Source organism: Mirounga leonina, unplaced genomic scaffold, assembly GCF_011800145.1.
Source record: "Mirounga leonina isolate KUSES-001 unplaced genomic scaffold, KU_Mleo_1.0 Mir_178, whole genome shotgun sequence".
NCBI classification, from domain to species: domain Eukaryota; kingdom Metazoa; phylum Chordata; class Mammalia; order Carnivora; family Phocidae; genus Mirounga; species Mirounga leonina.
Window position 1 is genome coordinate 8,936,254 of NW_023270464.1, and position 26,305 is coordinate 8,962,558.

The window sequence follows — 26,305 nt, forward strand, 5'->3', positions numbered from 1 at the left end:
TAGCTGCACATCACTGGTTTCCCTGGGACTTCCCCCAAAGATTTAAATTAGAATAATATCTACCCACATATATTCTTTTAGTGGACAACACGCTTACAAAAGGAAATACCATTAGATATGTTTTAAACTTGCAAGCTGTATCATTTTATAAAATGCCCCTGTTTCTGTTGTGTATATTTATCGGCTTTATGTGAATATTCTTCCTGTCATTTTCTATATGAACTTATCTAAAGGGCAGAGGGTGTTTCTTCTGTATGTTACGTTATGCTCTAACTATTCTTATAAATAGAATCATCTTTTACAATATAAAGGAGTCTTGAACTTTTCCATAAAGCAAAAAATGCTTTTAAAAAATCATTAATTTCTCATTTTTTTAGATCTGGGTTTTCAAGATTCGTTTTTCTATAGGGTTTCTTTTTCATGGATATGTGCTAAATATTCATAAGTTGGTTTATGTTCAGTATCTTACTATGTTTATTTTTTTTTAAAGATTTTATTTATTTTTTTTTTTAGAGAGCGAGCGAGAGAGAAACAGCATGAGAGGGGAGAGGGTCAGAGGGAGAAGCAGGCTCCCCGCTGAGCGGGGAGCCCGTTGTGGGACTCGATCCCAGGACCCTGGGATCCTGACCTGAGCTGAAGGCAGACGCTTAACCATCTGAGCCACCCAGGCGCCCCGACTTCGGTTAGTTTTAGTTTATCCGTAAACCACTGATTCCTTGCGAATTCAAAACCACATTCAAGACCCAACTTTCCGACCTTGTAGACCTGCTGAGCGGCCCTTGGATGGTGGTAAATAAACTCATGTGGGTGCTGCCCGGGGCTCTCAGGCCACATTCCCAGGCCACACTCGTCTCCCTCCAGGGCCATCTTGTCAAAAGCTGTTCAACCTGCGGAGACTGCCGTGTAGACGCAAACTACTTTGGCCCTCTGTGTTCGGCTTCGAGGCTGTCCCTGGAGAGAAAGGAAGGAAACCGGTGTCTGTCACCCTTGGCTTTCCTCCACTCTGGGCTGAGCCGGGCTGCCGTGCGACTCCTCTGCTCAGCCTTCCAAGCGGATGGTTGAGGCTTTGACAGACAACCTCTCTGCGAGTGAAGATGGACTTGGAAGGACGTGGTTTCGGAGCTGTGCTTTAGCTGCGACTCAAGACAGCAGTTTACACTAGAACCCAGCTTGTGGCCCTGGTGTAATTGCCAGGAGCGCTCAGAAAGTGTTCTCTTTGACGTGGGCATTGAAGCGTTTCTTTTCTTTTCTTTTTTTTTTTATTATTTTTTATTTATTTATTTGACAGAGAGAGAGATAGCGAGAGCAGGAACACAAGCAGGGGGAGTGGGAGAGGGAGAAGCAGGCCCCCCGCCGAGCAGGGAGCCCGATGTGGGACTCGATCCCAGGACCCTGGGATCATGACCTGAGCCGAAGGCAGACGCTTAATGACTGAGCCACCCCGGCGCCCGAAGCATTTCTTTTCTTTTCTTTTCTTTTTTTTTTTTAAGATTTTATTTATTTATTCATAAGAGACAGAGAGAGAGAGAGGCAGAGGGAGAAGCAGGCTCCCCGCTGAGCAGGGAGCCCAATGTGGGACTCGATCCCAGGACCCTGGGATCACGACCTGAGCCGAAGGCAGACGCTTAACCATCTGAGCCACCCAGGCGCCCCATGAGCGTTTCTTTTCAAATTGAAGTTGCTCTGTGTCTTGGCGTTTGTCCCCTTAAAGGTGACCCACTCGCTTCCTTGTGTGATTGGACTAACAGTTTCCCATGCCGTAATTTCGATGGCCACTGGCCTCTGTGTTCCACACAGGTGTACTGGCATTCCAGTGCTCACATCCTTGGGGAGGCCATGGAGCTTTACTACGGAGGCCACCTGTGCTATGGTCCACCCATTGAAAACGGATTTTATTATGACACGTTCATTGGAGACAGGTAATGCCGCTGCACAGTCACTTCTGAAGGCATGCGTTTATAATGGTTACGTATTAATTCAGTGAATGTGTATATGTTCTATGACTTGAGCATAGATTGGCTATGTTTGAAAATTATTCTTTTATGGGTTTAGATTCCAGAGGAACTTCTCGAACTTTTTTTTTTTTTTTAAGATTTTATTTATTTATTTGAGAGAGAATGAGAGAGAGAGAGCACATGAGAGGGGGGAGGGTCAGAGGGAGAAGCAGACACCCTGCCGAGCAGGGAGCCCGATGCGGGACTCGATCCCAGGACTCCAGGATCATGACCTGAGCCGAAGGCAGTCGCTTAACCAACTGAGCCACCCAGGCGCCCCTTCTCGAACTTTCTTTCTTGTCCCCAGAAGGAAATGATAATACTATTTATCTCACATGAGACCTGCTAGAGCCTAGTACTAAATTAAGAACAGAATCTCAAATTTAATCCCCAGAGAGTGGCTGGTTCAGTTCTGCTCCATGATAATGAAGGGTGCTATCCACCTTGGCCAGACATCTCATGCAGATAAGTACCATGCAGAGTAGGGCACAGAGGCCTCACATTCTGTAGGTCTGTGCTTGAAATCATTAGCAACAGGCTCAGCCCCAGCCCGCCACCTGTATTCCCCATAGCTCTTAAGGACTAGCTGCCAAAGCTGAAATCTGAGGGTCCTTCTAATTCCTGTCCCTCCCTCAATGCAGTTCTTCCAGTCCTATCTCCTAAATAGTTCTCCCATCCTCCCTTCTTCCTCTGTACTTCTGCCTGAATTAGACCCATAACATCTCTTGCCGGATGACTTTGGTACATTTTGTCCCTACCTGTCACCACTGCACTGCTCAAATGATCTCCCTAACTGAGCACCCAGTACTCTATAGCTCCTGCGTACAGCCTTGTCCAGCTTCATCTCCTGTTCCCACCACCCCAAGATTCATTCAACAAGATTTTTTGACTGTGCTCTGTGCTTGGTGCTGGTGATTCAGCAGTGAACAGATTAGTCTGTTCCCGTGGAGCTAACAGTCTGGTTAGCTTAGACAATAAACAAACGAACAGCCACCTGTCAGGTGGTGATGAGTGGTATGGAGGAAAAGAAACTACGTGTGGGGGGTGTGTGCGATGACAGATGGTCAGGAAAGGGTAAAGTGATGCTGAAGCAGGGACCAGAATGGAGGAAGGGAGCAAGTGCTGAGGCTGTTATGTGTGTGGGCGGGTGTATTTATGGACCTTTGGGGGTAGAACATTCTAGGCCTCTGGGACCTCCCTGGTGTGGGCCTGTGCCTGGGTTGTTTGAGGAAAGGCAAGGAAGCCAGCGTGGGTGGAGGGGAGTGAGGGTAAACCAGAGAGCAGCTGAAAGAGGTCAGCTGATGGCTCCCGGAGGTCCATTCCCTGTGAGTACCAGACTGGATGCTGCAGTTCACACCCACAGATCTTTCTCCCAACCCAATTCCATAGTCACCGAGGGCGGGGATTTGTGAGCACTTACCACATCTCTTTTGAACAAAAATGTAGATGCGTGAAGTATAAGGTCGACTGCATGAAGAACAGGTCTCAAAGGAGCTTAGTCTAACCGGGGAAGATTCTAACAGGGCTTTTCAAATTACACACCTCATTGCAGAGAAGAACTGCAGGCAAATCATTTCCTCTGTTGGGGCCTCAGGATTCTTCTTTGAGAAATGAGATTATCTGCCTTGCATGTGGACGTATGACTTTCTGAAGTCCTGGTACAATAAAACACGAAATTCCTCAATGTCAGTGACAAGGGTCCACAGAAAGGTCAGGAAGGCTGAGAAATCTGAGTTGACTCTCACTTGCTCTTCTTTTTAGAGCAGTGTCCAGCACAGAACTGTCAGCCCTGGAGAACATCTGTAAGACTATCATAAAAGAAAAGCAACCTTTCGAAAGACTGGAAGTCAGCAAGGAAGTACTCCTCGAAATGTTTAAGGTAATTTCAGGAAACTCTTTAGAATAAGAAAACCTTTTGCCAGGAATATTAAAAATGATTCATTGACATAGCTTTTTCTTTTTTAAACAAATAATTGAGTGTTGCTTGCCACATTGTTCCAGTCAGTTTGGCAGCCTACTGTGAGGTTGTCACTAGTCACCCAATGTGATATGTCCCTACTATGTCCTGAAAATTTTAATGCAGTTATACGTAGGTGAAGGACCAGGTGATAATTTTCATGTGTGTGTTTATAAATCTGATTAATTTTGAGTATTGTTAATATTTTGACTACTAAATTCAATAATACTTCTGCTTTCTCTTTATATTGTTTTGACCAGTGTATGTAAACATATTCTTAATTTAATTTTTATTTAGTGTGTGAGCAGGGGTGGGGCATGGGGGAGGGGAGGGGCAGAGGCAGAGAGGGAGAATCTTAAGGAGATTCCACATCCAGCCCAGTGTGGAGCCTGACTCAGGGCTCGATCTCACGACCCTAAGATCATGACTGGAGCTGAAATCAAGAGTTGGATGCTTAAGAGACTGAACCACCCAGGGGCCCCCTGATTTTATTTTTTAAATCATATCAAAGAAAGCACGTAATTTGAACACAGAATATTGTTAATTTTGTGGGCTTGAATTAAAAAATAGGTTTGGGCTTGGTAAAGTTGCAGGTACTCGTGTGTGTGTGTGTGTCTGTGTATGTGTGTGTATGTGTGTGTGGTAAAATACACAAAATAGAAAAATTTATTATATTAACCATTTTTAAGTATACAGTTTTGTGGCATTTGGTACATTCATATTGTGCAACCATCACCACCATCCATCTCCAGAGCTTCTTCCTCTTCCCCACCTGGAACCCCAACCTAGTAAACACTAACTCCCCCTTCCCACTTCCCCTTTTTCTGCCTCTACGAATTTGACTACTCTAAGAACGATATAAGTGGAATCATACAATATTTGTCCTTTTGTGACCTCCTTATTTCACTAGCATAATGTTCCCAAGGTTTGTCCATGTTGTAGCATATGTCAGAATTTCCTTCCTTTTTAAGGCTGAATAATATTCCGTTGTATGTATAGACCACATTTTGTTTATTCATTCATCTACTGGTGGACACTTGGGTTGTTTCCACCTTTTGACTGTTGTGAAAAGTGTCGCTGTGAACATTGCTGTACAAATATCTGTTCTAGTCCCTGCTTTCAATTCCTTGGGGTGTATACCCAGAAGCTGTTGGATCATATGGAAATTCTCTGTTTTGTCAACTGCCAGACTGTTCGCCATGCAGCTGCACCATTATACATTCCCACCAGTGGTGCACGAGGGTTCCAATTTCTCCCCATCCTCGCCAACACTTGTAGTTTTCTGTTTTGTTGATAGTAGCCATCCTAATGTGTGTGAGGTGGTATCTCATTGTGCTTTTGACTTGCATTTCCCTAATGACGAGTGATGTTAAGCACACTTTCATGGACTTATTGGCCAGTTGTAGGTCTTATTTGGAGAAATGTCTATGCCAGTCCTTTACCCATTTTGTAATTGGGTTGTTTGTTTTTTGTTGTTGAATTATGAGAGTTCTTTATATATTCTGGATATTAATCCTGTATCAGATATGTGATTTGCAATTATTTTCTTCTATTCTGTGGGTTGCCTTTTTGCAGCCACTCTTAAGACCTAAACTTAATGAAATCTCTGTGAAGAAAAATGATCTGATTTGAACATATAAGTATGAAACAGTTAAATCATACAAATCTATTTTTTTCTCTCGACAACTATCCTCTTTAAATAGTTATTTAATAAAAAGTACCTGGCACCAAGGCAGTAGTGATGAAAGCAGGAAAGAAAAGTGTCTGCTGAGTTTTTAATGTAACGATAGGATCATTTACTATAAACTTTGTTTTTGTTTTATGCAAATTAATAATGCAGCTATGTCCTCAGAATTTTATTTCATGTTAATGAAATAAATGAAATAGTTAAAATTGGAATCTTCAGACCTAAATGTGAGCCCTGAAACCATAAAAATCCTGGAGAGCACAGGCAATATCCTCTTTGACAGAGGCTGTGGCAGCTTCTTACTAGCTATGTCTCCTGAGGCAAGGGATGTAAAAGCAAAAATAAACTATTGGGACTACATCAAAATAAAAAGCTTCTGCACAGCAATGGAAATAATCAACAAAATAAAAGGCAACCTACTGAGTGGGAGAAGAGATTTGCAAATAACATATCTGATAAAAGGTTAGTATCCAAAATATAAAAAGAACTTATCAAACAACACGCCCCAAAAAGAGTAATCCAATTAAAAAACAGGCAGAAGACATGGATAGACATTTTTCCAAAGAATACATTCAGATGGCTAACAGACACATGAAAAGATGCGCGTCATCACTCATCACCAGGGAAATACAAATCAAAACTGCAATGATATATCACCTCACACTGTCAGAATGGCTAAAATCAACAACACAAGAAATAACAGGTGTTGGCAAGGATGTGGAGAAAGGGGAACCCTTTTGCACTATTGGTGGGAATGGAAACTGGTGCAGCCACTCTGGAGAACAGTATGGAGGTGCCTCAAAAAGTTAGAAACAGACTACCCTATGATCCAATAATCACACCACTAGGGATTTACCCAAAGACCACAAAAATACTAATTCAAAGACATACTTATACCCCAGTGTTTGTAGCAGCATTATCTACACTAGCCAAAGTATGGAAACAACCGAAGTATCCATCAACTGATGAATGGATAAAGAAGATGTGGTATAATCTACAATGGAGTATATTCAGCCATAAAAAGAATGAAATGTTTCCTACCAAGACATGGATTGAGCTAAAGAGTATAATGCTAAACAAAGTAAGAGAAAGACAAATACCTGATTTCACTCATATGTGAAATTTAAGAAACAAAACAAATGAGCAAAGAGAAAATAAAAGAGAGAGAGAGAGGCAAGCCAAGAAACAGACTCTTAACTATAGAGAACAAACTGAGGGTTACCAGAGGGGAGGTGGGTGGGGGGATGGATGAAATAGGTGATGAGCACCAGGTGATGTAAAGAAGTGTTGAATCACTATATTGTACACCTGAAACTAATATTACACTGTATGTTAACTAACTGGAATTTAAATAAAAACTTAAAAGAAATACATTCTGAAAATGAGATGAAAAAAATCGTAGTCTTCTAGAACAGTGCTGTTCAATAAAAATATAATGTGATAATGATGTACTTAACTGTATGTTGGCTAATTGAATTTAAATAAAAATTAAAAAAAAATAAAAATATAATGTCATCCATGAATCTGAGCCCCATATGTATTCTTAAATTTTCTGGTAGCCACATTTTAAAAGTAAAAGAATGGGGGAATGAATTTTTATGACATTATATCAAAAATATCACTTCAACATGTAACCAACATAAAAATAATTAATGAGCTATTTTACATCTGTCTTTCACAGTATGTCTCTGAAATCCCGTGTGTTTTGCACTTAAGCTCATCTCATTTCAGACTGGTTCCATTGCAAGTGCTCAGTAGCCACTCGGGCTCGTGGTTCCTGGTTTAGACACTACAGCTCTACGCTGTGAGCTCGGGTATTCCCCGGGTCTCAGTACCTAGAACATATGAGACACCCATTCAGTGTTTGTTGAAAAAAGTAAAAGTTTTTTTTCCCCCATTTAACACTTTATGTAATAATACGTAAATATATTTTTCTTTGTAGTACAATAAATTTAAATGCCGCATCCTGAATGAGAAAATTAACACTCCAACTACGACAGTTTACAGGTAACGTGTGTGAAAATTTTAAGCCCTGCTCTGGGGTAAACTTGAAGGTGTTAGAAGTAGAAGCAGTTGGTCTTTGGGTGGGTGGTGTATTTATAAATTTGCGTAGTTGATATACTACTTTAGTTTGGGACTCTGAAATGTTATCAGCAAAGGGAACTTATTCCCCTCTTCATTTGTATTTATCAGGCTGGTGCTAAAACCCGAATTTTTGTTTTCCAGACATTAGCTGTGACAGCATCTTTCCCCGTGTGGGTGAGACTGTTTGCCCAGTGCCTTACGTTTTAGTGGGGGCTGTTAGGGAAGAGAATTTTATTCTGTCCTCCCACGTTCTTATTGATGTAGCAGCGGGAGTTGCTATATGTCATCTGCCTCCTACAGTGATTTTCTGCCTCTTACTATACTCCCCATTTCCTGGAGTCCAGGAGCATTAACTTTCATGCATTAGCCAGATATTCATCATGAAACACAATGAAAGACAACCTTGGGGAACCAAAGGCAAATCAAATGGTAGGAAGAGGCAAGTGAAGTCAGTACCACCATGACTTAGTTCTGTTCCTTTAACATTTGAGCCCCTTTTTTTTCGTGCATCTTTTAAGCTGCCTGACGGGTAATTGCTGTTCCTCATGTCTGTGTGTTCTGGCTGCGTCTGTGACCTTCATGGTCCCATCTTAGAAGATCTGCTGTCTGTGTATTTGAAATCGCAAATACTCCCCACAAGGGCATTTACTTTCCACAGTCAAGTACTTATGGTTCTGGGCTTTAATGGTGCTGTAAGTAAAGTCATCTCCCCTCTAAGCAAAGCTATGCACAGGTTATGTCTTACGTTACAATATGAACTCGTTGCCCTTTGACATTGAAGCGGGGTAGATACTGTGCTTACCTTATTTTTGCCATTCTCCAATGACCAGATAAGGTTTTATTATTCATTACCTGTAATTCAAATAATTGTTAGTATATGCATTTTAAAGCTTAAAAATACATGAATAAATAAAAAAGATACGCTGTTTTAAAATTCTGGCTTCTAATACTTGAGCCTTTGTGGTTATTTTTTTTTTTTCTTAAGATTTTATTTATTTATTTGACAGAGGAAGACACAGGTCAACACTGATGCTTCTTATTCTGTCAGTTTAATTTTTGGAAAATGAATTGCTTTTCGTTCTATAGGGTTCAAAGATCAGAGTATTGAAGTCTTTTGTGCTAATTAGGCATTCCTTCCACTCCTCTGAGCGTTGATTTACCGCTTCCATCTTGGACAGAGAACAATAAAGTCTGGTCATTTGAAGAAATGATATTTTCATCTTTTTTTTTTTAAGATTTTATTTATTTATTTGACAGAGAGAGACACAGCGAGAGAGGGAACACAAGCAGGGGGAGTGGGAGAGGGAGAATCAGGCTTCCGGCAGAGCAGGGAGCCCGATGCGGGGCTCAATCCCAGAACCCTGGGATCATGACCTGAGCCAAAGGCAGACGCTTAACGACTGAGCCACCCAGGCGCCCTGATATTTTCATCTTTAAAGCTTATTTCACTTTGGTGAATAAACCAGTCCCTTCATGTATTCATTGTAATTTTTAACTTTTTAACTAGTGAACTTCAAAAATATTTAAAATTGATTGGAATAGTTAAGGAAACTTACTTTCTTTACTAAATTTTCCTTAAATTAGTTGATGTTAAGGACCTTCCCTCCAACCAGTGTCATTAGTATTTTAACTTTTTAAATGTTTCTGTACTTGAGGGGCGCCTGGGTGGCTCAGTTGGTTGAGCGACTGCCTTCGGCTCGGGTCATGATCCTGGAGTCCCGGGATCGAGTCCCACATCGGGCTCCCTGCTCAGCGGGGGGTCTGCTCCTCCCTCTGACCCTCCCCCCTCTCATGTGCTCTCTCTCTGTCTCTCAAATAAATAAATAAAAATCTTTAAAAAAAAAATTTTACAAATGTTTCTGTACTTGAAAAAAAGTCTGTGCTTATTAAGGTTTGGGGGTCCATGTTTGTTAGAGGTGCAAGTGAATCCCCAGTGATAGTATCATGTGTTTTTTTGTTTGTTTTGTTTTTTTTTAGAGAGAGAGAGAGAGAGCATACGCAGACAGTGGGGAGGGGACAGAGGGAGAGGGAGAGAGAGAATCTTAAGTAGGTTCCATGCCCAGCACACGATGTGGGGCTCGATCCTAGGACCATGAGATCATGACCTGCTTGAAGGCAGACGCTTAACTGACTGAGCCACCCACGCGCCTCCAGACCTGATTTTTTAGAGCAGGTTTAGGTCCACAGCAAAATTGAGAGGGTACAATGATTTCTTCCGTACCCCCTGCCCCACACATGCACAGCCTCCCCCACTATCAACATCCCCCGTAGACTGGTGCATTAGTAACAATTGATGGATCTACACTGACACATCATAGTCACATAGAGTCCAGAGTTTGCATTATGGTTCACTCTTGTTGGGGTACATTCTATGGGTTTGGTGAAGTTTATTTTTAAAGTAAGGTATGAAATTAGTGCATTTTGTATAAATTGGAGATAATTTTGGTTTTGAAAGTTAGTGTAGAGCAGGGGAATGGCTTTTTGATTTTATGAAAGTAGAAGGTTTTTAAGAGTCTTGGCATATGACAGTGAAAAGTGATGTCTTTATGTACAGTTACTTTCAGAAGATTCTGTAACTTTTGAATTTGAGCAAAGGAGGGAAGACTGGGATCTAAGGCTAGATAGATTGCCTCTTCATCCTAAATTAAAAATTAATTTAAATTTTTTTAAATTGTCCCCAAATCAAAAGTTGACCTAAGATGTACAAATAAGTGAGATCCTTCACTTAAAACATATGAAAACATGGTTTGTAACGAATGGTCCAAAAAGCTATAACTATATCTGGGCATGTCTGAAATATTTCATTATAGGTGCGGTCCGCTAATTGACCTTTGCAAAGGCCCCCATGTAAGACACACTGGAAAAATTAAAACCATAAAAATTTTCAAGGTAAGGATTTTTTTTTTTAATACAGCAAACTTAAGATGACCCAGATAATGAGGAATTTCAATCACATCTTTTATAATCTGAGTATCACGGTATTGTATACTTCATTATTTGATTTTTACAAAAACTTCTGAAAACACTATAATTTTTTAGATTTTTTGATAATTAGCACCTTACATGTAGTTTTGTTTATTATCTAAACTCACTATACATGTGACAGTGCCTTTCTTTCTCATATGCTATGTTAACATGTTGTTCTGCGTATCATGGTTTTCTCGAATCACCCTAATGTGAACAAGAACACTTGACTGGGATCTTCACGTCCCCGATCCTGCTTCCTCTGCTGCTCCTCCCATCGGTGGTGCAGTCACTCTTGGCCCTGCTGCCTTCCCCTTCCTCACTTTCCTTTCCCACAATCCACAGCAGACTACATCGTTTTCTGATGAATTCTGGCTGGGCAGGTTTAATTAGAATCAATTTCAAAGTCTTTCCAGTGCTACAGAAAGTCATCTTTAAGTAAAGCTATGTTGATGATGTAGCGGAAAATTGTGCACATATTTAAGAGCAGTTTTATTGATCACCAGATGTTTGCTGTGTTGACCCAAATCTTGTTTGGTGCTTAGAATTCCTCAACGTATTGGGAGGGCAATCCCGAAATGGAAACACTGCAGAGGGTCTATGGGATATCCTTCCCTGATAACAAGATGATGAAGACCTGGGAAAAGTTCCAAGAGGAAGCCAAGAACCGAGATCACAGGAAGATTGGAAAGGTACGCTGTGCGTCCTAATCCCCAGCAGGATGGGGACGTTCTTTGGCCTATGATCAAATTGTTTGGTATTTCTTCTGCACTTGTCTGGTCTTCTGTTTTGCTGGCACTCAGAGTTTGCTGTTGCGTTCTTGTATGCTAATCCCCCAAATGTCCTCTCACCTCTTCCCTTCCCGTGTCTTTTATTAAATTTAGAAATCACACCATTCTCTCATTCTTACCATGATATAAAAATAATGTTTTAAAAAATTTTATGTACTTAATAACATACTTTGTATTTGGGAAACAGAGCAGAAAGAAAGAATGAGATTTGAGAGCAAGCAGATTTGGGTTTCAGTCTCCCATCTGGCCACTTACGAACTGTGTTATGTGGTGGGCCAGGTATTCGCTTATGGGACTCCATGTGCTGGTCTCTTACTCGGTAGCCTTTGCAGGGCTGATACGAGGACAGATGCTGGATCTTGGTGGCAGCATGGGGCAGGTGTTCAGTAGTGACAGCCATGATGATGATCACCACCAGTTAGAGCCCACCTCCCACCGTGAGCTTTTCTGATCTTTGTGATCTTTTGTTCTCTCCCCATGAGATACACACTCCCAGGTGCCAAGTCAGAAGTCAGCAGTAAATAAAAGGTGAATGAAAAGCTAACTAACCATAAAAATGGATTGTAATTTTACATGTGCTAGTACATATAGTTAAAGGTAAGTATTGAAGGGCTTTGGGAAGTCAGTTATTAGAAGATGGAAATTGTAACTGAGTCATTCCTAGCATATCACATGCATACAGTAAATATTGATCTATGGCAGTGAGATTTGAGATGCACTTATTGTTTTAATCTAGGAACAAGAACTGTTCTTTTTCCATGATCTGAGTCCTGGAAGCTGCTTTTTTCTTCCCAGAGGAGCCTTCATTTATAATACACTTATGGATTTCATACGAGTAAGTTAACTTTTAAAATGTTTTTCTTATTCAGCCCCATTTTACATTTTACTATTTTCTCTCATAATAAAATTGAATGAAAACGCCAAGTGTTTTCATTAACTTTAGTTTAGTAATATTAATAAGAATTTTGAACCTAAAAGAGAAATACTGGGTTGCACCTCAGAAAAAATTGAGATAAATCCTATATTCCCTAAATAAAATGCATTCTTGGGATTTCAGTAAGTGCACCTATTGTCCATACACATTTCTAGGGCATGAACAGTACAGAGATAAGCATTAGATTAAGTGTGGAACTCTCTGTGAAGGAGAAGAAAGGAGGAAGTACCCTATCTGGTACACAATGCTAAATGATGAAGTGTTGTTTCTCAAAATGTGGTCCATGGTCCCCCTCCATTGACTCCCAAGTGACTTGGCAGCTCCATCCAGAGCAAAAGGTAAAGACAATTGTGTGGAATACCTTCTTGTAATAAAGTTTATAGATTAGAAATTCTTTATTTTACATCATTTGAACTATAGATACTGTCCAAAGATGATCCATGTAGACTATTAGGATTACGTTTCCTTTTTTGTGTGTTTTTTGTCTTCCTGTAATTAATAATTACCTAAAATTTTCATACACTCAGTTTTATATCACTGACTTATTTAATTCTTATCACTTATTCATCCTCAAGTTTTTCCTCAAAACTGCAAAACTCCTTACAGTGTATTCTGATGATTCAGGTAATGTCTCAGTAATTTAAAAAATGTGGTCCTCTTGTTCTAGAATTAAGTTGCTACAAGGATTCTTGCTAACTGATGTGTTAGGACCTGTTTTATTCATCATTCTAGCTACTCCCCTCATGTCTCTGCTATGTTGATTCTCCTCTTTCCTGATACCATATCTTCCTCTTCCTTATCCATCTCATCTGGGGAAGCACTTTCTTCAGTAACTTCCTGAGAAAAGGTTAATGGCGTGAGCTGGTTTTTCTCTGTCCACCTTACCAGTCTCATTTCCCTTCCTTCTCTTGTGCTGTGTCCCTGGAGGCTAAGCTCTGTGGAATCTACCACCTGGGCTACCTATTTTCTGGTAGGGATTGGCCAGTGTGAAGCCATGGTAGGCCAGAGGGCCTTGAAGAATCACTGAAGATTATCTGAGACTTCAGCAGGTGGTGATGACCATGACGCTGCTGTTTTGGATGGGCTATGCTGGAAAATCAGCACAGCCCCTGGCGCCTTGAACTCTTGAGGTTGGAGGTCGAGTTTTGGAGAATAAATAGAAAGGCTCTATGGTGGCCTGAAAGGAATCTCTTATCTTTATAGATGCAAGACCCACATGGCTGATGATTAGGCCTGATTTATATGGCCTGATTTGTACGGGCTGCACAATTATAAAGGCATTTAAATTCATAACCCCAGTGGTCTCTTATGCTAAGGTAAGGCACCTGTGGGAAAGAGTGGGTTCCTGAGTTTTGGACAAGAATTTTTGGCAGACACAGATGAGGCAGAAGACTTTGAACTCCCAGATACCTTTGTCTGAAGAAATTGGCCTTTCCATGCAAACAAAACAAAAATAAAAAACATTCAGGGACTTTACCTATTTTTTCTCTTGATTTTCTGTTATATGGTCTTGCCTTTTCCCATATTTAGTAATTTTTTATTATATCTGAATATTGTATATAAAAAGAACTTCAGAGGCTGTAGATAACGTCATCTCCCACTAGAGCATTTACCCCCTGCCAAGACTGAAGACTAATTGGTCAATCCAGTTAAAGATTGAGCTGAGGGACACCTGGGTGGCTCAGTCAGTTAAGCGTCTACCAAGCACGTCTACCAATATTTAGCTGAGAGAGTCTACCAAGCACAGTCTTAAGACTCTCAGAAGCCCTACCAGCTACTTGCGTAGATCATTCTGAGGTCTTCCCAAGTGGTATACAGCCATACCCTCAAGAGCTTTACCCTAGGCCATGCTTTGTGGGTGGTAACCTGTGTTTTTTCTTTGTGCTGAAGTCATTCTTACCTTGTGAGTCTAAGGATGCAATAGTTTTATTTATGAAATCAGCAGGTCCTGGCATTTTGATATTTCCTCTCAAAAACTTAATAGTACCCAGTTTAGTTTATATCTCTTTTGTATTTTGTCATAGGCAGCCATAAGAAGTCAGTTGTCCCTTTCTTCTTTCTGCCTAGACACATCCCTAGCTACAGTCCATGAATTCTTTGAGTACCCTTTCTGTTTTTCATCACCTCAGGTGATAGTGTTACCAGTGTTCTGGCACCACATAACAAGAGTCCCCTTTTCTTCATCCTCCAATATGTTTTTCTCACTGTCCTTCCAAGTCCTCGCAGACAGTCTCTAGCCTTCTAGCTCCCGCCCACCACCTGGCCCCAAAGCAGCACCCACATCCAGTGCAAATTCTGTTCTGGTTGTCTATTGCAGCATTAACAGAGTGTCCCGAAGCTTAGTTAACTTAAAATGTCCATTTTTTGGATTATTATCTCTAATGGTCTATGCATTAGGCTTATCAAGGTGGTTCTTACATTGAGTTCCCTATATGACTGCATTCAGATGGAGGCCAATGCCAGAGTTGCTGATTGAAGTTTAAGTTACATTTGTTAAAATGCATAAATCTGAAGCTTACAGCTCAAGAAATTTCCACACGTGTGTACATGTGTACAACCACCACCGAAATCAAGACATAGAGCAGTTCCATCCTTTTTTAAAAGATTTTATTTATTTACTTATTTGAGAGAGAGCAGAGGGAGGAACAGGGAGAGGGACAAGCAGGCTCCCTGCTGAGTGTGGAGCCCAACGCGGGGCTCGATCTCACAACCCTGCGATCATGACCTGAGCCGAAATCAAGAGTTGGATGCTTAACTGACTGAGCCACCCAGGCATCCCTAGGACAGTTCCATCCTTTCATAAGATCCTCTTGTATCTTCCTAGTCAATACCTGCCTCCCCTTTGCTCACCTGAGATGATCTTGCTGATTTCTATTAACCATAGATCAATTGTGCCTAGTCTTAAACTTCATGTAAATGGACTCATACAGTATTAGCTATTGTGTTTCTGGCTTCTTTTGTTCAACTTAATGTCTGAGACTCATCCACATTTTATGTATAATTTTTTTTCTATTGTTTGAGGCATTTCATTTTGTGACTGTAGAACAGGGTATTTATTTGTTCTCCTGTAGGTGTACATTTACATTTATGTTGTTTCCACTTTGGAGCTATTATACATGCAGCTGTTACAAACATTTTTGTACATGTCTTTTGGTGGGCAAAGTACTCGCTTCTCTTGGGCATATACCTAGGAGTGGAATTGCTAGGTCATAGGGTGGTAATGACTAACTTAAGAAAATACTGAATAGTTTTATGTGGTTGATGCATATAATGTTCCTTCCAGAAATGTATGAACATTCCAGTTACTCTGCATCCTCTTCAACACTTGGTATTATCAGTTTGCCATTCGGGCAGGTACCATGGTATTATTCTGCATTTCCCTGATGAACAATGATGTGACAACCTTTCCATATGTTTGTTGGTCATTTGGATATCCTCTTTTGTGAAGTTCCTGTTTAAGTATTTTTCCCATTTTAAAAAACTGAGTTGTCTTTTTATGATTGATTTTTAGGGGCTCTTTGTTTGTTCTGATATGAGTCATTTGCTAAATGTGTATATTGTGAGTGCATTTTTTCAAGCTGCAGCTTATTGATTCACTTTCTTAATGATGCCTTTTAACCAGTAGTTCTCATGTTTAACAAAGTCTGGTTTATTATTTTTTTCTTTTCTGGTTAGGGCTTTTCATGCCCTCTTTAGGAAATCTTTGCCTATTTCAGAGTCATGAAAATATTCTTCTTTGTCCTATTCTAGAAGCTTGATTGTATTTGTTTTTAGACTCAATGCTGTGATCTATCTTGAATTCATTTTTAGGTTTTGTGGAAGAGAGGGGTTAAGGTTGATTTTTATCCACAGGGTTATCCAGTAGCTTCAGTACCATTTATTACTGCAGTAGAATCTTTGTCCTAAACCATTATATATTTCTGGATATTTATTCTGTTCTTTTGGTCCCTTTGTTGTCTGTCCTTGCATTAACACCACACTGCTTTGATTACTGTAACTTACTGTAACTATGTATTTATTGTCTTAATATCAGTAGTTTAAGTTTTAAAATTTTATTCTTATTCAGGACTATTTTGGCTATTCTGGGTTCTTTGTACTTACATATAAATTTTATATCATGCTTTTCATTTCCTAAAAAATAACTGCTGGGATTTTGATTGGAATTGCATTCATTCTGTAGATTAATTTGCAGATAATTGACACCTTAACCACACTGAGTTTTCTAATCTATGAACATGGAAATTTTGTCGGTTCATTTAGTTCTTTCTTTTCCCTTGGCAGTATTTTGTAACTTCTATTTTAGAGGTCTTGCACATCTTTCATCACGTTTGTCCCTAGACATTTAATTTTTTGAGTGGAAATGGTGGAGAAACACAGACAAAGGTGCTCAACACACCTTGGTGGCTCAGTTGGTTGGGTCTCTGCCTTTGGTTCAGGTCATGATCCTGGGGTCCTGGGATCAAGCCCCTTGTCGGGCTCCCTGCTCAGCGGGGAGTCTGCTTCTCCCTCCCTCCCTCCCCCTGCTCGTGTGAGTGCATGCTCTCTCTCTCTCTCTCAGATAAATAGATAAAATCTTTAAAAAAAAAAAAAGGTACCCAACATCATTAGTCATCAAAGAAATGAAAATTAGAGGCACCTGGGTGGCTCAGTCAGCTAAGCATCCAGTTCTTGATTTTGGCTCAGGTCATGATCTCAGGATTGTGAGATCGAGCCCTGTATTGGGCTCTGCACTGGGTGTGGAGCCTGCCTAAGATTCTCCCCCTCTCTACTCCCACTGATGCTTGCTCTCTCTCTCTCAAAAAAAAGAAAGATACGAAAATTAAGGCTGCAGTAAGCTACATGTCCACTAGAATATCCCCCCACCCAATGGCAAAACAACAACAACAACAACAAACCTGAAAATACCAGAGACTGGCAAGAATGTGAAAATTCTAACTCCCATTGGTGGGAATGCAAAATGGTACTGCTACTTTGTAAAACAGTTTGGGCAGTTTCTTACACAGTTCCACTCCTAGTTTTTTACCCAAGAAAAATAAAAACATGCCCATACAGAGACTTGTATTGGAATGTCCACAGAAACTTTATTTATAGTAGCAAAACTGCACAAAGTAAGCTATAAACATAATAACATTTCCCATCATAGAGCATACTTTAAAATCATTCCCAAATACATGAAATACTAACATGATTAGCAATATTATCCAGAGTGGATTAAAAGTCCATTATTATTATCTCCTGAGCCAAGCTTTAAAATAGTCTCCGTCAAAACAAAAAAGGAAACACAAAAAGTTCTTCAATTTCTAGGTCCTTGTTTAATCTGAATATATAGAGGCATCTGACATAGCCACAGAATAATTACTGCCATTTGTAATGATCTATAATTTTGTTAAAACTTTCTAATTTAGTAAATTTAGTAAAAATGAGGGATAGGTAAAGCAGCTTACTGAATGGCCGAGACCCAGCTATCCACAACTGGACTGAAAACATGCTCTGCCGAAGAGTAACAATGGCATCCCTTTAAGTGATATGAAACGAGTGTTGTTCATAATTTTAAAACATTATGTTTTATACTTTTTTTAATTGTAAGAAAATTTTTTTTTACTTCATTAAAATATGCTGGTCTAGATCTGTGCCAGATACCCCTTAAATGATTAACAAATGGTAAAAACCTAAGAAACCACCAACAGAGATCATCTGATCGATATCTTGAAGGAAAAAAAGTTTAAATAAAATAAGAACTTTGGTTGAAAGACTCTGTTTTCTGGTCCCGAGTGATTGAATTAGGGAAGCTGTTGATAGGTAGGGAGGAAGAGAAACCAGCTTATGACTTTATAGATACCAGCCACTTAATGTGTTATATATTAAAATTCTCGGCTTCATTTCTGTTTAAAACTAAATAGATCAAAACTAAATTTGCATGCAACGTAGCATTCAGGCTTATTGAGTTATAAAGTGATTCTCCCTCTTAAGTAATAGAAAAATACCTGCTGTTTATCTAGAACGTAAAGGATTTTGGAATTTGTAGTTATAGGAAGTTTATATATACATAATATTATATGTGATATATATTATACATGTAATTTTAGTTATTAATTTTCAAAGAATTAACAGATTATGTACTATATACTATTATATAGTATAAAGTAAAGATACTTAATGTGAAAATGAGACTGAGAGTACATTAATCTTTCTTTCATGATCCAGAACACCCCACCTAAAACTGAGGGCACATTAACCACAAATTAATATGAGATGTAATCCCAAATTAAGAAATATTCACTACTAGTGTTACTTTGCATGGAATTGTGATCTGTTGTGCCACATTTTAACATTAAATGTGTTTATCTTAAAGGAGGAATATCACCGACATAACTTCACAGAAGTGCTCTCTCCCAACATGTACAACAGCAGACTCTGGGAAACCTCAGGTCACTGGCAGCATTATAGTGAGAACATGTTTACCTTTGATATTGAAAAGGACACATTCGCCCTTAAGCCCATGAACTGTCCAGGGCACTGGTGAGTATTAAAAGTGAAGCAGATCTTTGCATAAGAGCACATAGCACACTTCATCACAGTCTGCTTTGAATATTACTAGTTTGCTTTTTTGGAGTTAAGGGATTCCTTTAATCTGAGGAGTGGTGGCTACCAGTTATCTTTACCAAATTATTTCATTCTGGAGAATACATTTTAAGATATGTTTGATCTTGGGCAGGTGTAGAATGTTAACTGGAAACCATTTAGTTTTTGTGCCTCTTAGAGATAGAATTATATATCAATTTTATAAATTATTATATTTGTTTTTGTAATAGTAATACACTTCAAATACACATATTTGCAGAACATTTAGTTCTTATATACTGTTTGGGTTGATTAAAATAAGACCGGTGAAGTCATAATCAATGGGTTACTGGATTTCATTGATTTTTTTTTTTTTTAAAGATTTTATTTTTATTTATTTGACAGAGAGAGGCACAGCGAGAGAGGGAACACAAGCAGGGGGATTGGGAGAGGGAGAAGCAGGCTTCCCGCTGAGCAGGGAGCCTGACGCGGGGCTCGATCCCAGGACCCTGGGATCATGACCTGAGCCGAAGGCAGACACTTAACGACTGAGCCACCCAGGCGCCCCTGGATTTCATTGATTCTAAGATAACTTCCCACCCACTCCCATTTCAACATCCCTGAAATCAGAATGCATCATATTATCGGGGGCATCTTAGCATTATGTCATAACTTAATGGTTATTTCCTTTCTAGTGGTACATAATATAGTGCTACATCTTACAGTGTTGTCTTAGATTCTTTGAAAGAATGTAATTATCATAAAGCTGGTATGCAAATTCAACCTTGTAAGACAAGCATATTTCACAATAGGTTGTGAACAGACATGAGTATCCACCAAAAAATTTCCCAAGTGTTGTGGTTTTATATCATCAGCATACATAGTTTCAAGTAAATTGGCCTTAGAAGGTAACTATAAAACCTCAAAACAAACTGAAGAAAACTTTTTGCCCTTTACATTAAAGACTAAAAGAAATTCAACTTTACGATGACAGCATGTAAAAAAATATATACTTTAATTTTGTGAAAACTGGTGTGTAAACATTCTGTTTGCTCTCTTTTTAAACAGAAGGTGAGAGCCAGGAGTGGTCCCCCCCTCCCCCGGAAGAGAGGTCTTTTATTCAACAGGGAAAACTTGAGCGCTTATGGCTCTTGGTGCTAGGAATGCAGAGGTGATTAAGACACCGTCCATTTCCTTAGGGAGCTCATGAGCAGAGTGAGACAGAAGCAGATATGTAGACAATCAGTTTTGAAAAAGTAAGTTCAGTGTCAAGTTAGTGGCATGTTCCAGGTGATCTCAGAGCCTGAGGAGAGACTGCCTAGCCCCATCTAGGGAAGTGTCCAGGGGGCCTTCACTTAAGAAGTAGCCTTTGAAATGAATTGTACACAGTAAGTGGAAATTCCCTGGGTGAAAAAGAATAAGGAACAGAATTTCTGGAAGAGATAACAGACAGGGTTCTTTCTCAGAGTGCTGCAGTGATATAAATTCAAGGTTCAAAAATTCCTAGAAGTTTTTTTTTTTTTTTTTGAGGGAGAGTGAGCACAGGGAGGGGCAGAGGGAGAGGGCGAGAGAATCTTAAGCCCCGATGTTGGGGCTCAGTCTCACGACCCTGAGATCACGACCTGAGCTGAGATCAAGAGTTGGATGCTTAACCAACTAAGCCATCCAGGTGTCCTTGAGGAATTTTAGCTGTAACTTATTAACATTTAGATAATTACTTAATCTTTTCTGTGCTAAGTAAAAGCTGTGTGTTGTTGCATCTTTTCTAGTCTAATGTTTGCTCATCGTCCACGATCATGGAGGGAAATGCCTATCAGATTCGCTGATTTTGGAGTTCTTCATAGGAATGAATTATCAGGAACTTTAAGTGGTTTGACTCGAGTTAGGCGCTTCCAGCAGGATGATGCCCATATCTTCTGCACAGTAGAGCAGGTAAACAGTAATACAGGGTGAAGCATGGTTGACATAAATTCAGTGTGTTGCGTTGGACACATCTCTTAGTTTCAGAGTCACTATAAAATAAGATGTCTGTTCTCATCTCTGAGGTCTCCTTCAGCTCTAATATTTTTGATCCTCTAATTTGGTAATAGATCAGTAATTTCTTGTCATGAAATTTATTATCTTTTTCTATCAAGTTTCTTCCAGTTTTATTAACTTAAATACATTAAGTGGGATATTTTAAGGGACTTGGTAGAATTTTGGTTTTTGTTTGTTTGTTTTTCAATATTGCCTAGAAGTGAGAGCTTACTTTTTCAGGTTTTCATGTCAGTTCAAATAAAAATTGCCATGAAATAGTATGCCATCAAATGATTTGACCTAATTGACACTCATAGAACACTTCAACCAGTAACAGCAGAGTATGCATTCTGAACGTGTTATCAGAGGAAACCTAGTGGGGAGCCATAAATCCCACTGTCACCATCAGTAATGAGGGGTTCCTACTTCTTTCATGGGTCCTCAGTAGAAAACCTAGACCATCTATTCCTACTTTGCAGTAACCAGGAAGTACTTCACCCTCCCTGTTGGAGCAGAGTCTATGGGAGTCAGCTAAAACAGAGGTTTAAATAAAATTAAAGGTCTTATACTACCCAAATTTTAAATTTTATAAATCAAAAGTCATTCATGCCAAGAATTAGGAAAATCTCAACTTAATGAAAAAGGACAATCTACACTAATGTGGAGATGACAAGGATATTGCATTATCTGACTAAGATTTTAAAGAAGCCATCATAAGAATGTCTTACCAAGCAATTACAAATACACTTGAAAACAAGTGAAAAAATAGCCTCAAGAAAGAAATAGAAAATCTCAGGAAATAAATAAAAGAGGGGTGCCTGGGTGGCTCAGTTTAAGTGGCCAACTCTTGGTTCTGGCTCAGGTCATGATCTCGGGATCCTGGGATCGAGCCTCCACCTCACATGCTGGGTGTGGAGCCTGCTTGAGGTTTCCCTCCCTCTACCCCTTCCCCTGCTCTCTTTCTCTCTCTCAAATAAGTTTTTTTTTTTTTTAAAGAAATAAAAGTTATAAAAAAGAATCAAATGGAAATCTTAGAACTGAAAAATAAAACAACTGAAATAAAATAGTGGATGGATTCATGAGTAGAATGGAGGGGGCAAAGAAAAGAATCAGTGAACTTCAAGGCAACAGTAGAAATGACCCAGTTTGAACAACAAAGAGAAAAGAGACAAAGAATAATGAACACAACTTCAGAGACCGATGGGACTAAAACAGAATGTCTAATATTTATGTCACCAGAGTTCTGGAAGAAGGGAATAAGGGTGGAGGTGAAAAGTACTCAAAGACATATGGCTGAAAACTTGCCAAATTTGGCAAAAGACCTAAGCCTACAGATTCAAGAAGCTGAGAAAACTCTAAAAAGGATAGGGCCAAAGAAATCCCCACCAAGATAAAGCATAACCAAACTTCTGAAAACTAATGACAAAGAAAATTTTTGAAAGCAGTGAGAAAGAAATCAACATTATCTTTAAGAAAAGATGTTTTGTTTTGTTTTGTTTGCACAAGAGATTTCTCATCAAAAAACATGGATGTCAGAATGAAGTGAACAACACTTTTCAAATGCTGAAAGAACTGTCAATTCAGAATTCTATATACAGAAGAAATATTCTTCAGGGATGAAGGGTAAATCAAGACATTAAGGCTACCTTAAAATAATGGCTATTGGAAGTTCTCTAAACAGAAAGGAAATGATAAAGAGTCTTGGAACATGAAGAAGGAAGAAGGAAAAATTGTAAAAGTGAAACAGAATTTCCTTTTCCTTTTAAGTTTTCTGAATTATGCTTGATGGTTGAAGCAAAAATTATAACACTGTCTGATATGGTTCTGAGCATATGTAAGAGGAAATGTGTAAGAAAATTATACTATAAATCGAGTAAAGGAGGTAAGGTTTCTATACTTGAACTGGCAAAATGATGACATCAGTAGGCTGTTATGCAATACGTAGAGAAACCACTGAAAAAAAGATACATAGCTATATGCTTAAAAATAGGTAAAATGGAATTCTAAAAAATATTAAATTAAGCCAATTTAGGAATTAGGAAGGCAGGAAAAAGAAAACAGAAATGAATAATATGACAGTACAAGAAGGAAACAATAAAAACAACAAAAAAGACAAACAAATCCTAACATATGTTAAATGTAGATGGCTAAAATGGAAATATATCAAAATGTATGGGGCACAGCAAAAGCAGTGCTAAAAAGTAAACAGATAACACTAAATGCATATATTATAAAAGAAGAAAAGTCTCAAATCAATATCTAGGCTCCCACCTCAAGACCTAGAAAAAAAGAAGGGTAAAATAAACCCAAAATAACAAGGAAGGAAGCAGTAAAGACCAGAACAGAAATCAATGAAATTGAAGACAGAAAAATAATGGAAAAAATTAATGAGACAAAAAACTGGTTCTTTGAAAAGATTAAGAAATTGGCAACTTCCTTCAAGACTAACAAAGAAAAAAGTTGGGAAGACACAAATTAACCAGTATCAGGAATCAATAGGGGATATCCCTAAAGACCTTGAAATCACCAGAAGCATAAAAAATGAATATAATGAACAACTGTCCATGAATTAGTTTGATAACTTAGTTGAAATGTACTAATCCCTTGAAAAGCACAAACTACCACAATCACCTGATAGGAAATAGATCATTTGAAAAGCCCTATCACTATTAAGGAAATGAATATGTAATTTAAAAACTCCCCAAAAAGAAAACTCCAGGTTCAGATTTTTTTCACTGAAGAATTCTATTGAACATTTAAAGAATTAGTACCAATTCTATACACTCTGTTCTGAAATAGAAGAGAACACTTCCTAGTTCATTTTATGAAGCTAGTATTAACTGATACTAAAACCAGACAGAACTACAGACCAGTATCCCACATGGATACAGATGCAAAAGTCCTTAACATAATATTAGCAAATAAAATTCAACAATATATTAAAATAATTACACATCATTAGCAATTGAGGTTTAGCCTTCAGGGATATGAGGCTGATTCAGTGTCAGAAATCTGTCAGTGTAATAATCCACCATATGACAGGCCCATTCGTGGGAATATAAAATGGTATGGTCACTTTCAAAAACATTTGGGCAGTTTCTTAAAAACTTAAACACACACCTACCATATGACCCAGTCATCTTACTCCTTTTTTTTTCCCCAAGAGAAAAAGAAAGCACACGTCCATACAAAGACTTGAACACAAACGTTCATTGCAGTTTTATTTGAAATAGCCAAAATACAGAAACAACCCTAAAGCCCAATAACAGATAGATGTAAAAAGTAACTGTGGTACATCCATTCAATGGAAAACTATTCAACAATAGGAAGGAATGGTCTATTGGGACACATATAACATGGGTTTATCTCAAAATAATTATGCTGAGTGAAAAAAGCCAGCCAAAAATAGAGCATGTGCTGCATGATCCCACAGATAAAAATCCTGAAAAAGTCAAACTGATCCATGGTGACAGAATGCAGATCCTTGCCTGTCCCCCTCCCCTTCCTGAAGGGCTCTAGTTTTGTTAGCCCTGTTCTGTTTGCATTTAAAGGTGCCCTCCTTTCCCCCGCCCTCACAGCCCCTAGCTCTGATCTCGCTGCACTCTCTGGGAACCTCACTTATGTTCTAGGCTCAGCTGCCAGTCTCATCTGCATCTCAGCTCTCCTTCCTGAGCTCCAGATCTCAACCTCACAGGGCCTGGTAGACCTGTCTGTTTCTGCCTCCCACACCACTGCCTCTGCCTTCCCTGTTCACTTTTTCAGGGGATGCACCAACATCCTCTCCAGTGCCCAGGCCAGGGGTCCAGGTGCCTGTTACTCTTCACTGCTCATGTCCAGTAAATCACAAGCCTTATTGAAAGCTCTTCCTAAATGTATTATCCATTCCTGAATAATTTTGTTCATTACTGGATTTCCAGTATCCAGCACAAATTCCTTGCATTCCAGCTACTTCTTTCTGGTTCAAACCACCATCACCTCACTCCTAAATGACTCTACCAGCTTCCCAATGGGCCTGCCTTCTAGTCTTACCAATCCATTTCCCGTACTTGAAAGGAACAGATTGGACTGTGTTAGTCTCTTGCTGAAGAACCCTTCATTGGTTTCCCATTGCTCTCAGGCTAAAAAGTACAGACATTATACTAGCTTTGAAGACCCTTCATTTTTCCCTGTCCCCTGCCTGCCTCTAGCCTGATCACCTGCCACCCTTCTGTGCCCTCTTCCTTGTCATACACAGCTCGGCCCCATGGCAGCTTCCTGTGGCTCCCCTGCCCTAGCCTGCTCCTCTGTCCTCTGGGTCCATACTCTCAGTATTTCCTCTGCTTCAAAAGCTGTGCCCTAGCTTTCCACGGAGAACTCTTACCCTCTGGCTGCAGCTTGGCTATCACTTCCTGTGGACAGCCGCGCTTCCCCCTATTGTGTAGCACTGCTCCTGGTGAGGTAGCCTTGCCTGCTTCTTGGTCCACCCCCTACACCTGAGAGCTGCTGGTAGCCTGCTCACACCTGGCATGTCGTGGGCATTCCCTGAATATTTGGGTAAGTAGTGGAGGAACAACCAAAACAGTGTCATCGACTATGTAGTAAAAACATACTTTATTTTTTTTATGTTAATTACCATATATTACATCACTAGTTTTTGATGTAGTGTTCCATGATTCATTGTTTGCATATAACACCCAGTGCTCCATTCAGTACGTGCCCTCTTTAATACCCATCACCAGGCCAACCCATCCCCCCACCCCCCTCCCCTCTAGAACCCTCAGTTTGTTTCTCAGAGTCCACAGTCTCTCATGGTTCGTCTCCCCTCCGATTCCCCCCTTCATTTTTACCTTCCTGCTATCTTCTTTTTTTTTTTTTTAAGCATACAATGTATTATTTGTTTCAGAGGTACAGGTCTGTGATTCAACAGTCTTTTTTTTTTTTCTTTAAAGATTTTATTTATTTGACAGGAAGAGACACAGTGAGAGGGGGAACACAAGCAGGAGGAGTGGGAGAGGGAGAAGCAGGCTTCCTGCAGAGCAGGGAGCCCGATGCGGGGCTCAATCCCAGGACCCTGGGATCATGACCTGAGCCAAAGGCAGATGCTTAACGACTGAGCCACCCATGCGCCCCTGTGATTCAACAGTCTTACACAATTCACAGCACTCACCATAGCACATACCCTCCCCAGTGTCTGTCACCCAGCCACCCCATCCCTCCCACCCCCACCACTCCAGCAACTCTCAGTTTGGTTCCTGAGATTAAGAATTCCTCATATCAGTGAGGTCATATGATACATGTCTTTCTCTGATTGACTTATTTCGCTCAGCATAATACCCT

The 26,305-nt window shown here is 39.6% G+C and overlaps 1 protein-coding gene across 1 annotated transcript in view; it reads left to right on the forward strand.

The window, feature by feature from the left end:
- Positions 1 to 26,305, forward strand: part of TARS3 (threonyl-tRNA synthetase 3) — a 75,683-nt gene that overhangs the window by 12,672 nt on the left and 36,706 nt on the right. Inside the window, exons 5-12 of the mRNA XM_035024322.1 lie at positions 1,798 to 1,919; positions 3,756 to 3,873; positions 7,581 to 7,645; positions 10,534 to 10,612; positions 11,233 to 11,379; positions 12,215 to 12,313; positions 18,765 to 18,931; positions 20,743 to 20,905. Coding sequence (XP_034880213.1) covers positions 1,798 to 1,919; positions 3,756 to 3,873; positions 7,581 to 7,645; positions 10,534 to 10,612; positions 11,233 to 11,379; positions 12,215 to 12,313; positions 18,765 to 18,931; positions 20,743 to 20,905 — 960 coding nt within the window. The remainder of the gene's footprint in view (positions 1 to 1,797; positions 1,920 to 3,755; positions 3,874 to 7,580; positions 7,646 to 10,533; positions 10,613 to 11,232; positions 11,380 to 12,214; positions 12,314 to 18,764; positions 18,932 to 20,742; positions 20,906 to 26,305) is intronic.